The 14,341-nt window shown below is 39.1% G+C and overlaps 1 protein-coding gene across 2 annotated transcripts in view; it reads right to left on the bottom strand.

Moving 5' to 3' along the window:
* The window catches only part of LOC122773241 (arf-GAP with Rho-GAP domain, ANK repeat and PH domain-containing protein 1-like), a 43,678-nt gene continuing 29,337 nt past the window's right edge, over window positions 1–14,341 (bottom strand). The window contains exons 20-34 of one of the 2 annotated variants that reach the window (XM_044031754.1): window positions 14,080–14,246; window positions 13,509–13,721; window positions 12,040–12,145; window positions 11,804–11,951; window positions 11,111–11,194; window positions 10,593–10,673; window positions 10,334–10,451; window positions 9,543–9,656; window positions 9,300–9,442; window positions 9,110–9,192; window positions 8,607–8,657; window positions 5,770–5,833; window positions 5,298–5,456; window positions 3,200–3,237; window positions 1–2,361 (exon numbers count right to left, since the gene is read on the bottom strand). In XM_044031754.1, coding sequence (XP_043887689.1) covers window positions 3,217–3,237; window positions 5,298–5,456; window positions 5,770–5,833; window positions 8,607–8,657; window positions 9,110–9,192; window positions 9,300–9,442; window positions 9,543–9,656; window positions 10,334–10,451; window positions 10,593–10,673; window positions 11,111–11,194; window positions 11,804–11,951; window positions 12,040–12,145; window positions 13,509–13,721; window positions 14,080–14,246 — 1,552 coding nt within the window. In that variant the 3' untranslated portion in view covers window positions 1–2,361; window positions 3,200–3,216. The remainder of the gene's footprint in view (window positions 2,362–3,199; window positions 3,238–5,297; window positions 5,457–5,769; window positions 5,834–8,606; window positions 8,658–9,109; window positions 9,193–9,299; window positions 9,443–9,542; window positions 9,657–10,333; window positions 10,452–10,592; window positions 10,674–11,110; window positions 11,195–11,803; window positions 11,952–12,039; window positions 12,146–13,508; window positions 13,722–14,079; window positions 14,247–14,341) is intronic. The other variant, XM_044031755.1, reaches the window with a different exon arrangement.

Below are 14,341 nucleotides of genomic sequence, written 5' to 3'. Positions count from 1 at the left end.
CCAGCTGAATTTGTTTATTAGTTTCTTTGACGCGAAATCAGTAAAAAGCAGAGCAGTAGAATAAGAAAAGAGACAGAATATACACCACGTGTATATAAAGTATTTACCAGCCCCCTGTAGGACTTAATGTATTGTTTTAAAACACTGAAACTCATTTAATCCACTAACGATGTTTCATATCCTAAAAGTAAACAGATCTCTTCAAAAAGTACATTTTCTATTATGACACATATTCTCAATACAAATCACTAGATTAGACGAAAATTTACTGTTCAGGGGGTAGATTAAACATTTCCATACAAATATAAACAAAACACATTTATCTAGAACAAGTGATAACACCTGGCACCTGTCACTGGGAGTACTACACATGCTGCATGATGGGAGACAACATTCATACAACTGCTGCTGCTTTGGTGACTCACTCACAAATGAATGTCACCCACTGTTTGTGGGTGACAAACAGTGGAAAAGGTTTGATAATTTTACTAAATCTCATGGCTGCAATACTTAAAGTGAGAGTAGCAGTATGCTGCTGGATGAATGTTTGTCTGCAGCAGGTCTTTCAGATAGAGACTTTATTAATCCCGCAGGAAATGAAACAACAATGCAACATTGACGGCGCTACTGGACAGGCAGCCTCTTGAGTCTGTGCCCTTTGTGATGTGACCTTAAAGGCTCATTCCTGTAAGCCAGACTGTTGATTGAAAGGGCCTCTCATTTTATATCAATTTGTAAAGATTATCATTAAAATTTCTCTAATGATGAGCCTTCACAAAGGTCTCCTCATAGTACTTCAGTGTTACAAAACAATAACGGTCGGGCGATACTTTCTATAGGCACTGTAGGTTTGTTACAAAAGAGTGCATTCTCTATTCCTGCTGAACTGCACAGCCACAGCTAATAACACACACAAATATAAATACACTACGGTATATACACATTCACAGGCACAGCTGTTAAAGGTTTTTAAAAACTAACAAATAGCTGAGCCTTAAGATGCCTCACTAATACAAGACATTCTACAGTGCAGCATCCAGCACCTTCTGCTGTCTGAATAAATACAAAAATATCTTTACAACATGAGAACCTACAGGTGGCATACAGCACTACAAGGTAGTGAGGATGGTGGATGTTCTGGTAAGGCAGCTGCTGACAGGTTATTATTTTTAACAAAAACAACAACAAATATATACATATATACACACACACACACAAGTTTGGACTCATGAACTACTGACAATATTGCATTTATGTTCATCTGTTGTGCTTTCAGATTTTTCAGTGGAACCCCTGCGTCCTCATTTGGGGGTTAGATTAACAAATCATAAAAATATGCTATTGAAATGATGGTATTTCATACTGACTCAATCAAACTTGTATGTTTATTCAATTATAATTCATAAAGGACCAACACACAGGAGGCGACTATCACATCAAATGAGTAAATATAAGTGAGAGTGCATGGTTGTTTGTCTCGATGTGGTGCTGTGATGGACTGGTGACCTGTCCAGGGTGTACCCCACCATTCGCCCTACTGTATGTCAGTACATGCAGCATGTTTTGGCCTCAGCGGTAACTCAACCAAACACAAACAAACTTGTGTGTGTGTATGCACACAGGTGCATCTACTGTATGCAGACAAAGTGACATAAGCATTTAAACATGTTGGTCATGCCGTACAAAAAACACTAATCCATCACCTGTCATTTGTCAGCTGTCTCATGGGCCCAGTCAAAATTAATTCTCACTATCAGACATCAACTTTACTTACAATAGCTACTGTTCACTTCTTTGAATTTCAGGATTACAAAACAATCTGTCAGACAGTAGCACAGAGAGAGATAAAAAAAAAAATCACCTACAAACTTCTATTTTCAATATAAAAAAAATAACATTCTCTAAGCACTCGATGCTAGTGCCTAAAATAATCTAAGGTTTTTTGCTCAGCATGTCTTTCATACCTCTGTCCTATTATACATCATTATAATAAAACATGTCAGTGATTATATGCCACACTGACCAATAAAGAGTCCAACACTGAGCACAGACTGGCTCCACGTCGAGCTGGAACGTACAGGGAAAATTCGATTTTTGTTCATCTCGTCATGTTAATGCCACAACTCCAACTCTCTACTGTACATTCACGTAAAACTCTTGTGTGCAGGTTATATTTCACACTGCCACTGTAGTACACACAGGTTTTGGTCCATTTTATATTATACTGAGCAGAACATGCAGCGGTCCATAATCCAGGTGCACAATATGAGAGTCCATTACTCTGTTTGTTTGTCTGTCTGTCTGTCACCACAGTGATGACGTAATTGGCACGTTGAGAGATCATCTGATGAGTCCAGCCACCTGCACACACGCACACACATATATATCACACACTAACATGTAGTTTTATCCTTTCACCCCGAAAATTTGTTTCATAGCCAAGTCCGCTGAGAAATTAGGCTTCCATTTTTCATCCAGACTATAAATGTCTCAGAGCCATGGCAACCAGACATGAGGTTGCTGAGATGACGTCGACAGAATAAGTAGTGGTCAAGAGAGCAAATAAATGTCAAACACACACAAAAAAAAATAAACCAGCATATTAGCTTCAGCTATGACCACAAATCATTTAAACTTTATGATATTTCAACTTGAGTGATCACCTAAAGCTTAACAGTTGTTTTTATAACTCATTAATCTCTTTTTCCCTTATTTTTTTTATTATGTTTTTGATTACGTTATCTACGAATGCTGAAAACTAGATGAAACATGTATCACAGTCCAGAAGCTGTGGCGTTTTGGCTTGATAAATATCTTAAATGGTCCACTAGTTATTTAAAAAAATATATTGATTTTCTGCTGAAGTAGTTAAATCAGTGTATCACCAGTGCATAATATTCAAAGAGTCATTGCAGTCTGATCAGTCTACTCAAGTCATAAGCTACAGTGAGATATACAGCAGCTGAAACACTTTGGATTAATGAGGAAATAGTTCTTCTTTGTTGTCATTTATTCACTTATCCATGTCCTTAGTGGAGCCATTATTCAAAGGTTTACCATCTTTTCACAGATTCCAATGCAATCACAATTACACCTACTTACTTATCAACATCATTGACATTTGAATTCAAACGTATTTAATCTGATATAATAGTCAACGTCAACAGTCAAGAAAGAGTGTGTTATCCAACCGTCTTACCTTTCTTTAAGCAAAGATTATCGAACATCCCTAAAGAGCTGAAAGAGAGAGAATGGTGTGGTTACGACAATGATTGAAAAACAGGATTGGAAACGTGTGAGAGATACATTGTGCATAGAGCAGCTTTACATTGATGTTATAAACTAATCTGTACAGTGGCTATTGTATACTGAACATTTAATAACCCATACTCTTTAGAATATACACTGCATATACAATACATATTCTTAAGATTATGGGGTATTAAATGTTCATCCTCTAAATTAAAAAAAAGAAAGAAATAGATGTTTACACCCAGTAACAACATTTATGTCCACATTTATTCACATTTATGTCTTTGGGCACAAAGGGGCAAATAACTTGGATTTTTATTCTGGAACAACACCTTTTTACTTAATTACTTTGCACTTCATATGAATAGAGAGGGTTTGTTCAAATTAAACTCAATAATTAATTATTCACAATTTCATGCATTATTATTATTCGCGTTGATGTGCAAAGGCCTATAGAGTGATGGATTGACCTAATTCTAGCTCTAATGCTAAAAACAAGTCGCTGTGCAAGTAGTTGTGATGACCATACAAAATGTTCCCACAATGATGGATTTGAATCAAAATGTGTCCTCACAACCTAATATACACATGCATACAAACAAGTGGTCAAGGGGACTATGTATGTGAAGAATTAAACATGCAGTGAATCTCTTTCATCCTCACAAACACACACATCCTGCAGAAACCCAGCATCCAGCGTCTACCGCCGCCCCACCACCAAAGCGATCACTCCTCCTCTCACAATTTCAGCAAATGTACTGTCAAGTGGACGCACTGAGGAGATGTTTATCAAAACAAAATATCTGGGGGGCAACAACCAGGCAACCGCGGGATCGCATTTGTGCCAGTAGATGTGACTGTGCTGCTGCAGTCTGCAGCAAACTAATGAGAGGTGTGTGATGACTACCAACAGCAGGAGGAGACAGCTGCACATGAGACTGTGGATATTTGGTCCCAAAGGACCAGGACTGAGCACTGAGTGAATTATTCTGGATGGCCGCATCTATTTCTCCTATGAGCATAAGAGAAAGAGATGAAGATGGCGAAAATATAATCTCACAAAGAACTAATGATAATGTTTGTCCAGTTCTTGCATGGCATACAATTCTGAACTGCTGTGAAACAAAGTTTCTCATTATTCCTAGGCAAGCACAAGTTCAAATGTACAAATGTTTTCCATGTTTTTGTTGTGTTTTGAAGCCATCTTGGCCAAAGCAACACCATAATAACTCTTGCTCTAATTCTGTTTTCTTAGTTCTTGGTCCAAACCTCCTGCAATAGGCTGATGCTGCTGTCTGCTCCTGTTTACATTATCTGGATTCTTCAACATTTTTAGTAATTTATTCTTTTGACCTCGAGGCTCCTGAAAACACATACTCATGTTTCATAAAGGAGGAGGCATTTAGTCTATTTTTAGTAAAGAACAGACAGTTCAAGAACCCAGATCCTATCATGATGATTAAATCATAGATGAATTATGGTACAGAGATTATTGATCCTGCACAGGTGCTCCCCTCTTTTTTAGTGGCAATTACAAAAAGGAAAACATTTCGGTAACACTTTAGATTAGGGAACACATATTCACCATTAACTAGGCGCTTACTCACATGCATATAAGTAGCATAATAGACCTTTATTAGTAATTATTAAGCACATATTAACACCTTAATCAGGAAAAATCATAATTCATGTCGTAATAGAGGTAGAATAAGGTTATGTAGTATAAGGTGTTAATACATGCTTATTAATTACTAATAAAGGGCTAGTGTGCTATTTATGCATGTTAGTGAGCACCTAGTTAATAGTGAATATGTGTTCCCTAATCTAAAGTGTTACTAACATTTCCCTAATGCGGAGGCTCTCAGGCTCCATCTTATGACTGAAATACTCAAAAGGTACATGTTACACAGCTTATATAAGACAAATGCAAATGAGTTTTGCTTGGGCAAGGATCATGTTTGAGGGTCTGGACCACCTGTTCAGCATAAAATGTCTCTGATTACCTTGTCCCCCATTTAGTCCCAATGATTGATAGGTTGACTCACAGCAAGCGGGTCTTGGCTGAAAGCTGCTACGCTGTTACGCATTTCATTCTCACTGCCACGCAGTGGTATCAGTGACACGTTACCGTGACGCGTGTCTGGTAACACCCGGCTCATCCGTGTCTGCTGCAGGCCATCCTGAGGCCACACATCGCCATCATACTTTAATGAGGAAAGAGCAAAGACAGAGGGGAAAGATTAAGAGAGGGAGCCAAGTGAGATTTTACAAAACAGAAAAGAATAGCATATAACGGGTATGTGAGACTGATTTTAACGCCTGGAACAGAACTTTTCTGTGGTAACAAATGACATAGTGGCATTAAAAAAACACTTCCATGTAGGCTGGATGAAAAATATATCAAAAATATCAAAAATCATAAAATTCACGTCATAAATGGTAAAAGAAATTGTACATATAAGTAATTACTTAAATCGTGTAACTGTTTTTTAAATCTTTGTGTGCATAAAATCGTACCTGAACACTGAGAAAAGTAGCATACCACTCCCTCATTTCCGACTGGCTCTCACAGCAGAGATACCTGCAAATAAATAGAGGGTGATAAAGTGAGGGAGACTGTGTGATAAAAATCTGTAAGTGGTGTGTGTGTGTGTGTGTGTGTGTGTGTGTGTGTGTGTGTGTGTGTGTGTGTGTGGTCGGTCTAGGGAAAAAAAGAGAGGTACAGATGCTTTTGGAGATGAAGGGAAATGCAGAAAAAGACTCAAAAGAAAGAGAGAGGTCATCAAAGACATTAAGTGAAACTCTCCTGTGATGACCGTAGTAATATTGTAAGCGTATAATACAAACACAGAGCATGATCCCAAACAGAAATCCCCACAGATGAGAAACAGTGATGAGAATGATTCACCTCAGAGTCCATGTTGATAAAAAACTGTGCTTGTGTCTCTGTAATTTCTGTGTGTTTGAGCATATTTCACTCGTTTGCAATCACATCATCCCATGACTCACCAGCCATGCTGTGGTGCTGAATATATGAGCTTTATTTATAATTGTTATGACATTTATTCAAGAGCACAAAACAGAAGACACAACAAAATATTGATTAGCAACTTCAGAAAAATAGAATGTACAGTATCCAGTGAACAGAGAGAGAGAGAGAGAGAGAGAGAGAGAGTCAGCACACATGCTGTCACACCACCCAACCACACACACACACCACCGGCGGCGGCAGGTTGACTTCTATTCATTTGGACTGCATAAACAAATCGTTATCTCAAGCCTTAAACGTAACCTAACCCAAATTTTAACCCAACACCCCAAACTTAACCAGTTTCTCAGAAATGAGGTTCTGTCATTAGAACTACTGGTCCTGACAATGTTGGTGTTTATGTCAAAAAGAACACTCAGCACAAATACACACACACACCCATTGGCCCTAAAGTTTGCATCATTAGGGCCAACAGAGCTCATTAGTGGAGGTAGAGCTTTAAAAACAGGACAATCGCTCTTTTCAAGTGCAGATACAGACCAACATTTTCTTGTTCATTTACTGTCCATGCATTTAACTGCACCTCTGATTTAGACCATCAATAAATGCAGAATAATGGATTTCCATGAAGCCAGAGTTGAAAATTTACATAATATTCAGAAAATGTGTCAGGGTCTCTTAACTCGCAAAAATGTGCTGATGAAATAGTGCAACAAATGGGAAAAAGAAAAAAGTAATAGGGAAGGAAAATGAGTAGTAGTAGTAGTAGCATTTGCTTCCATTGATATTTTTAAAAATCCAATTTATTTTTTAATTACAACCACTCCTTCCTCGCCATGTTATCTTTCACCTGCAGTAAAAACAGAATGCCTAACTCAGTGCGAGTGCACCAGTCTATCGCATCTTCAGTGTGACACTTTCTCTCTACCTTCCACTTTTTCCCCCATACCTTGTTTATTTTTCTTCCACACATTCTCCCTCTGCAAGTGTCTCTTCGGTTCAGTTTCAGTTATGTTTTTTTCTTTGCGAGGGTCATAACAATGAAGTGTAACCAGGAGATGATACCGCCTATAGCATGACGAGAACATTACAACTGCAGATATCGACTGCGGCTGTCAGTGGACTGCCTGCTATAAATTAACACATGAGCACGGGGATGTACATTAATATTCGACAGAGGGACACATATACGTAGAAAGATTTACATGTGAACAGACCTAGATAAGAATAGAGACATGAATGCAGGGTGTGAGATTCCCTCCTGGGTGGAAATGACCTCTCATGTGTGTCTCTCTCACACAGTGATCTGACCTGTTTTTTTTCCTCCTACAGAGAATACTGTCAGCTTTCTCCAACATTCACAAATGTGATCACCCTTCCACTCAAAGAAAAAAGGCCCTGCCACTGAACATTAGGATGGCAAGCATGTCAAAACTACTGTGTAACTTTGCACTGAAGGCTGCATGTACTTCTGCAGATAGACACGTCCAAAGGCCACGTTAGAACAAGGTGTGGACAGCAGCATTGTGAGTATGTCACCATCACATGGTCATTTTTATGTGATGCATATATGGTAATTCGCTTGACATTTAAGGAAATTGGAGAGTTCCAATTAGATTATCGATTGTTGCACCCAAAACACAAACACTGACACTGATCATCACACGACATATATTAATAATGAAGACCGTTAAATGCACTTGTGCCTCAGATGATTTACAAAGATTGTTAAACTACACTCACCAGCCTTTCTATCAACATGAATCAGTCTGGCCACTTTCTTCTGACCAGCCGCTCTCCAGATATTTTTTTTTCTATAAAGCCTACACATGGCTTGTGTAAAATCCCAGTAGATCAGCAGATCCTGAAATACTCAGACCAGCTCGTCTAGCATCAACAACCATGCCATGTTCAAAGTTACTTTCTTCCTCATTCTGATGCTCCATTTGAACTTCAGCAGATCGCTGCGACCATGTTTAAATGCCTTACTGCTGCTGCCCTGTGATTGGCTAATGGCTGATATTTGCATTAATAAACATATAAACAGTTGTACTCAATAAAATGGAGTGTATGTCAAGGCAAATTGAGGTTTAGTTAAAGTACATTGAGTGAGTGCACATCACCATATACAGGACAGGACTGGAAGGGAGATGGGATTTCAAATGTACAAACACATGGTCCACACCTTTGAACTTTGTCTTTATGTGAGCTGCAAACAGGTTAAAACTAATTAAGTGATTCGATATGATCTGTTATAAACTTTCTCCATCTGAAATCATGCAGCAGTGAAGTTCAGAGAGCAGAGCAATACATCAAATCTGTGTTGAGCTGGGGTTTATTCCAAAAGACACGGACAGCTACTCACCACTGCTGCCTCTCTTGCTTCTTACTCTCGCACACCACTGTCAGTCCCCAGCTAGAAACAGACAGAGAACAAGGCAGACGGATAAAGATCGTTACAGCAGCTCTTCAACTGCAGCAGAAAACATGATTATTGGACCTAGCTTGCCCCCTAGTGGTCAAACTCTCAAGAAGTCTGTGGGAGCTTTTTTAGATAGGTTGAAGAAGAGAAGGCATCCAGAATAAGACTTCATTTTAGCAGTAAATTGCAACTTTAAATTATTCTCCCCGTGTGTGTGTGTGTGTGTGTGTGTGTGTGTTACCCCGAGACCCTCTGTTGGAGAAACTGATGCTTTTCTCAATCTGGATTTAATTTAAAAGCATATACTTAGGATTCACAACAGAGAGACAAGAGTGATGGGTCAATGTTGACCAACTCTGATGGCCTTCCATTTTTTTCTGTCATGATTTTAAGTGACATCAATGCAACCTGTATCTCTGTGGCTGCACTGCACATCCAACACTTACCAGGTGGGAGGACGAAGCCTCTTCTTGATACCTAAATACACCTTGAGATTTTTCACTTGCCAGTCACGTTCTGTACGGTTACTCTGAAACAGAGAGTGCGAGAGAAGGGAGCAGAGTGAATAAGTCAGTGACACACTACGAAACCAGTAGCAGAAGAAGTCAGAAAGGTTTATTCGTCTGTCAATCTTACTCTGACTTCCTTGTACATTCTGAGCAAGCTGGAGTTGAGGATGAAATATCGGTCATTGAAAGCCGAGGTCAGACCCAGGCCCAGGATGCTTCGCTCCTCTCTGAATTTCATCATCCCATGTTTAGATGCATCCACTTTACTGCCTTGAAGAGTAATATTAATAATAATGTGGTTAAGACCAACAAAACAACCAAGATATTTTGAGAGGACAACATTTTGTTGGCAATTAGTTTGTGTGTTTACTTAGGTATACGATCATTGACTCCAGAGCGACGTGCTTCTTGATGAGCAGATGGGAGTCTGTGCCAAACGCATGAAGAATGGGTAAAACTCGCTCCTGATAGTGCAGTGGTCGTTCTAGGGGAGGCACGAAGAGCCACAGTAAACACAGGGTGATAGAGAATCTGCAGTAGCCTTGAATCATTTCTTTACATGATGCAGAGCAATGTTTCCAGCATTAAAACAAGAGAAAAGAGAGAGTGTCATGCTCAGATAAAACGACAAAGCTCCAGGGAACCACGATTGGCAGCATGTGATTTGTATTTAAATAACAAAATAACTATTTTGTGTTTTGATTCTAACAAACCATGGACCCCAGGACTTGATTTCTATTCTTCAAGAAACAGAAAAATCCCCTCTAGCTCAACTCTTTCTAATTTCCTTCCTTCATTAGTATATTTTTTTCATTTCCTCCTGTAGCACCAGCAGGAAGGTTTTCTAAAAATTGGGAAGTCTGCCAATTTAGAGTTGCTGGCATTTGATAGGCCACATACGGGCTTCCCTGTTGGGAACCAGATGTCCCAAATACCAGGCTGAAAACAAACCATGTCACATAGTCACTATGCTTAGAGTGATTTTATTGCCTTGGGTTTGTGTCACTTTTGCCAGCTCACATTGCAGGTTGAATAAGGAGTTTCACCACAAGCTGTTTATATGGCTGTGTGAACCTGGTGTGCCAAAATAGAAATTTAAAAAGATATTGGTGGAAGGACATTACTAAATAATTACATTTCCTTGCACAAAATGTCTCTTACCCATTTCCTCCTTGTTGCTAACCTCCCAGCAGCTCCAGTACTCATTGTCTTTAATGCTGATGTTGCGCCGGTCAAGGACCTCACATGTCAGCTCTGCTGCTGTCATAGAACCAGGGATCTAAGAAGAGAATTTACACAATTACTTTAGTTAAGTCTGTTACCACAGGAGAGAGTGACAGAAGCTAGTTTGTTTTGGCGTTACTTATTGTCCATTACACAAGAGAAGAACTGGACATCAAAAACGTAAAGTTCAGATCACCTTCACATGTTGCTCTACTGTGTCTGTGTTTTCCTCCTCCAGGTACACGGTGCAGATGAAATGACCTCCAGGCTCAGTACTCTGAGGTGACACACACACACACACACACACACACACACACACACACACACACACACACACACACACACACACACACACACACACACACACACACACACACACACACACACACACGAAACTCATTACAGACTGTGATTAAAAATGAAATAAACAGAGCATAAACTTACACTGCTCAGTCACAACATTAAAACCTTAGAGGTACCCTTTTTTTATTGGTGTAAATGTAAATTTGACGTTATTTTTTATGGTTTAAAGTGGTCAAGATTTAATAATGTCACATTTTGACATGAAGTTTTGACACTGAACAACAATGAAACAAATCTTACACCACTTATTGTTATTCGAAATATGCACACCAACAAAGATACAGTTAAGTCCATCAAAATTGTCTTCATACAAATTAGTAAAATAAAAAAAATGATGCACGTGTGACTTACGGGAAACTTTGTGTTGAGTTTCAGCCTCATGTTTATGATAGCATTGATCTCTTTTAGCTGCTTCTCGAGCTGCTGCTCCTCCACCTACAAACACATATGCACACATTTGTTCACATATACACACATACAATGGATCAGTCAACAGCTGACATAATACTTTAATTATAACGCCAACCTGTGCGTTTTAATCTGAAATTCCCACTGGCACTGAACACTGTGTTTTTCCTTAATCATCAGGAAATCTGACCATCATGTTGAGCTAATGCCATTTGCATGAAGCTTTATTTTTATCTCCTCAAAACAAATTAATGCAGTTAAGATAAAAAAGAGGCTGTCTTTCATTAGAAGTACAATTTGACAGTGACTGCAGGGATTTCATCAAATCTCATGAGAGGAAATCCCATCATCGCACAGTTCCTTCCTCTCACCATAACATCCTTCTCAATTTACCATCTCCCTTTCTAGTGAAGTTTCAGGAAACCAGCAAAATGTGCAGTAAGAACATAACACCAGCTTGTTACCCCACACAGTTAAGTACAATAGATAAGATCAGTTTATATTTACAAGATAAGGATGCTGTTCATTTAAATGCCATTGCCATTTACTGATGTCACCACTTCAATTAAATGTATCAAGTTTAAGAACAAATAGTTTTTGCCCCGTTATTATTGCCCTGACCATAGTGAGTCTCACCATAAATATGAGTGTGTAGTGCTGTATGAGGTCTTCAACGGTGCGGCCAGCAGTATAGTCTTTCCCATCTGTCTGAAACAGGGTGGGGCCGAACACTATAGCCAGGTTGTGGAGGTTCATTTGGTTCTGGTCTGAAAAACACTGCACGCTGAAATGCATGCAGTGAAAATACACACTGGTATGAACATACAGCGAATAGAGATGTAAGTGGATCTATGCTTGTGTCTGTATCTCACCAATACAGGTGGTTGATAAGGGCTTGTAGTGTAGCCTTGTTGACATGAGGCAGTCTGTTGAACAACTGCTGGTACTCTGAGATTTTCATTTTCTCATCCTGAATGGCTGCATAAGAAGGGAAAGATTTTCAATACAGAGTGAACATAATAAACAAACATACTAAAACTATTAAAGTGACAGAAAACAAAAGACAGAGAGAAAGATAGATAAATACAGTGTGTGTGAGAGACAGAGGCCAACACAGTGCGAATAAAAAAGTGACAAGCTCAGGAGCATTAGGAGCATATTCTCTCACGGAGAAAACAAAATTCATGAATTATTTTCAATTCTCATCAGTTGTTTGCCACCGAATTTGCCTGAAGACATCTTACACCGGAAGCAAGAAAATAGACCTTTCTGTCCAAATCAAGGTCCGTGGATACAGAAAAACCAAGACAATTTCCATTTTATCCACTATACTGGGGGGCAGTAGAATATTAGCATACTACTAATACTTAGTACATTAAATAATCCTATATAAAAACTGGAGAAGGCAAATTCTGAATTGAACTGAACTGAACTATGAATTCAAGTTTCTAATTGAATGTTTATAAAGAATTTAAAAATGTATCCAAAATGTTTTGAGGGTTGGAAATACTGTATATCCAAGATCCCCGAGGGCAGTCACGGTGATCATATCAATGAAATACCGCAGTCTGAACAAGACTATTGCAGAGGAAGACGAGATACAGCACAACCTCACATGATGGCACCTTGCATTAATACTGGTTCCGGCAGACACAATGGCCACTGCAGCTGTGGCTTAACAGGTGCTGTATGATGAGCATGATGAGCTGATGTGGTGTGACAATGTATTGTGTCAATCTGTGACTTGCCCTGTGTCTACTACTGCTCTCTACCACAACTTGACTGACTTTTGCTTTTGACTACTGTGACTATGAATCTTACTGTCTAGCATTTGATGTCATTTCTCTAGCTCTCAATATCTGGAATAGGCTGAAGATTCCATGCAGTTTGAACTGTAACTGTGAAAAATATGTGATAGTCATTAAAGAGCTAAATATAGGAATGAAAGTCCCTATGTTTTGAAGTTTGAACGAAGCTTCTACATTGAAGCATGAAAATAAGTGTGTCTGATGTGTGCATCATTTGACAGAGTTGTTTTTGAGAAAGAGAGTATGAAAATTCTGGATAGACAGAATAATAATATCCTAATTGAGCGGAACTTTTTGTAGTTCGAACAACGTTTCTATGTTGAAGTTTGTGGAACAAGTTAACGGACAAATAAATGACAGAAAAGAAGAAGTAGCAAAAGAAGAAGTAGCAAAAAATGGCTGCTGCAGATCAGGATACAGTGGGAACAATCCCACTAATAAAAGAATTTGCATAGCTATAAAAAATTAGATGCAAGTGGAAAATGTGTTTAATGTGGTTGAAGTGAACTGAGCCATCATAAAATTAATCTTACCAGCTGCGCTGAGCCAGCTGCTGGAGCTCTCCGATGTGAACAGTCCTTCCTCTAACTCCCTAAAGAAGCGCTTGAGTGTGTTGGAGACATCGTCCACCTGGTGATCGCCTTCCCTCAGATGCACGCTGCGGGCATCACGTCGAAATTTATGGCACAGTGCCGCCACGCGCGAGTTCACACCACTCTTGCGATAGATTCCCTCAGATGTCAAGCCTAAACAAACACAAAACATAATGTCAAAAATCAAGAAATGTATAGAAGTACATGTGGTTAATCTTAAATAGGGACATACGTCTGATAACTAAATAACTAATAAATTGCCTTAAAATAATAGAAGGGCCAGTATGAATTACGAAATGTCAAGTAATCTCAGCTAAAATGCCTTATTTTCTAGAAAATGTAAGTTGCATTCAGCAATGTAAGAATGTAAAGCTGCTCCTGTGATATGAACACAAACATTAGGGCAGAGTCTGTCGTCATTCTGAGGAGAGCTTTTTTTAATGTACTGTTCGAGTTGCTGTGATTCTGAATATGCATTCTGTGTCTGTGGACATCTCTGTATAGCTCTCACCACCACACTGAGTGATGTAGCCAATGCAGCTATGAACGATGACAGGGATATCAGTTTCTGTGAGCTGCTGCTGGCTCAGTGTGTCTCCTCCACTCCCCGCGGCCGTTCGGATGGCGGCACACCAGCCTGCAAAATCCAACTTCCTCTCTCCTTCCATGTACAAGGCTCTGAAGAAAAAAGACCCCAGTAACAAATTAGGGCACAAAGTGTTTCACGGGTGGGACTGAGAGCTTATACAAGGATTCATTAAAAAAAAAATTAA

This window comes from Solea senegalensis, linkage group LG8, assembly GCF_019176455.1.
Source record: "Solea senegalensis isolate Sse05_10M linkage group LG8, IFAPA_SoseM_1, whole genome shotgun sequence".
NCBI lineage: Eukaryota > Metazoa > Chordata > Actinopteri > Pleuronectiformes > Soleidae > Solea > Solea senegalensis.
This window is presented reverse-complemented; position numbering and strand designations above follow the sequence as displayed.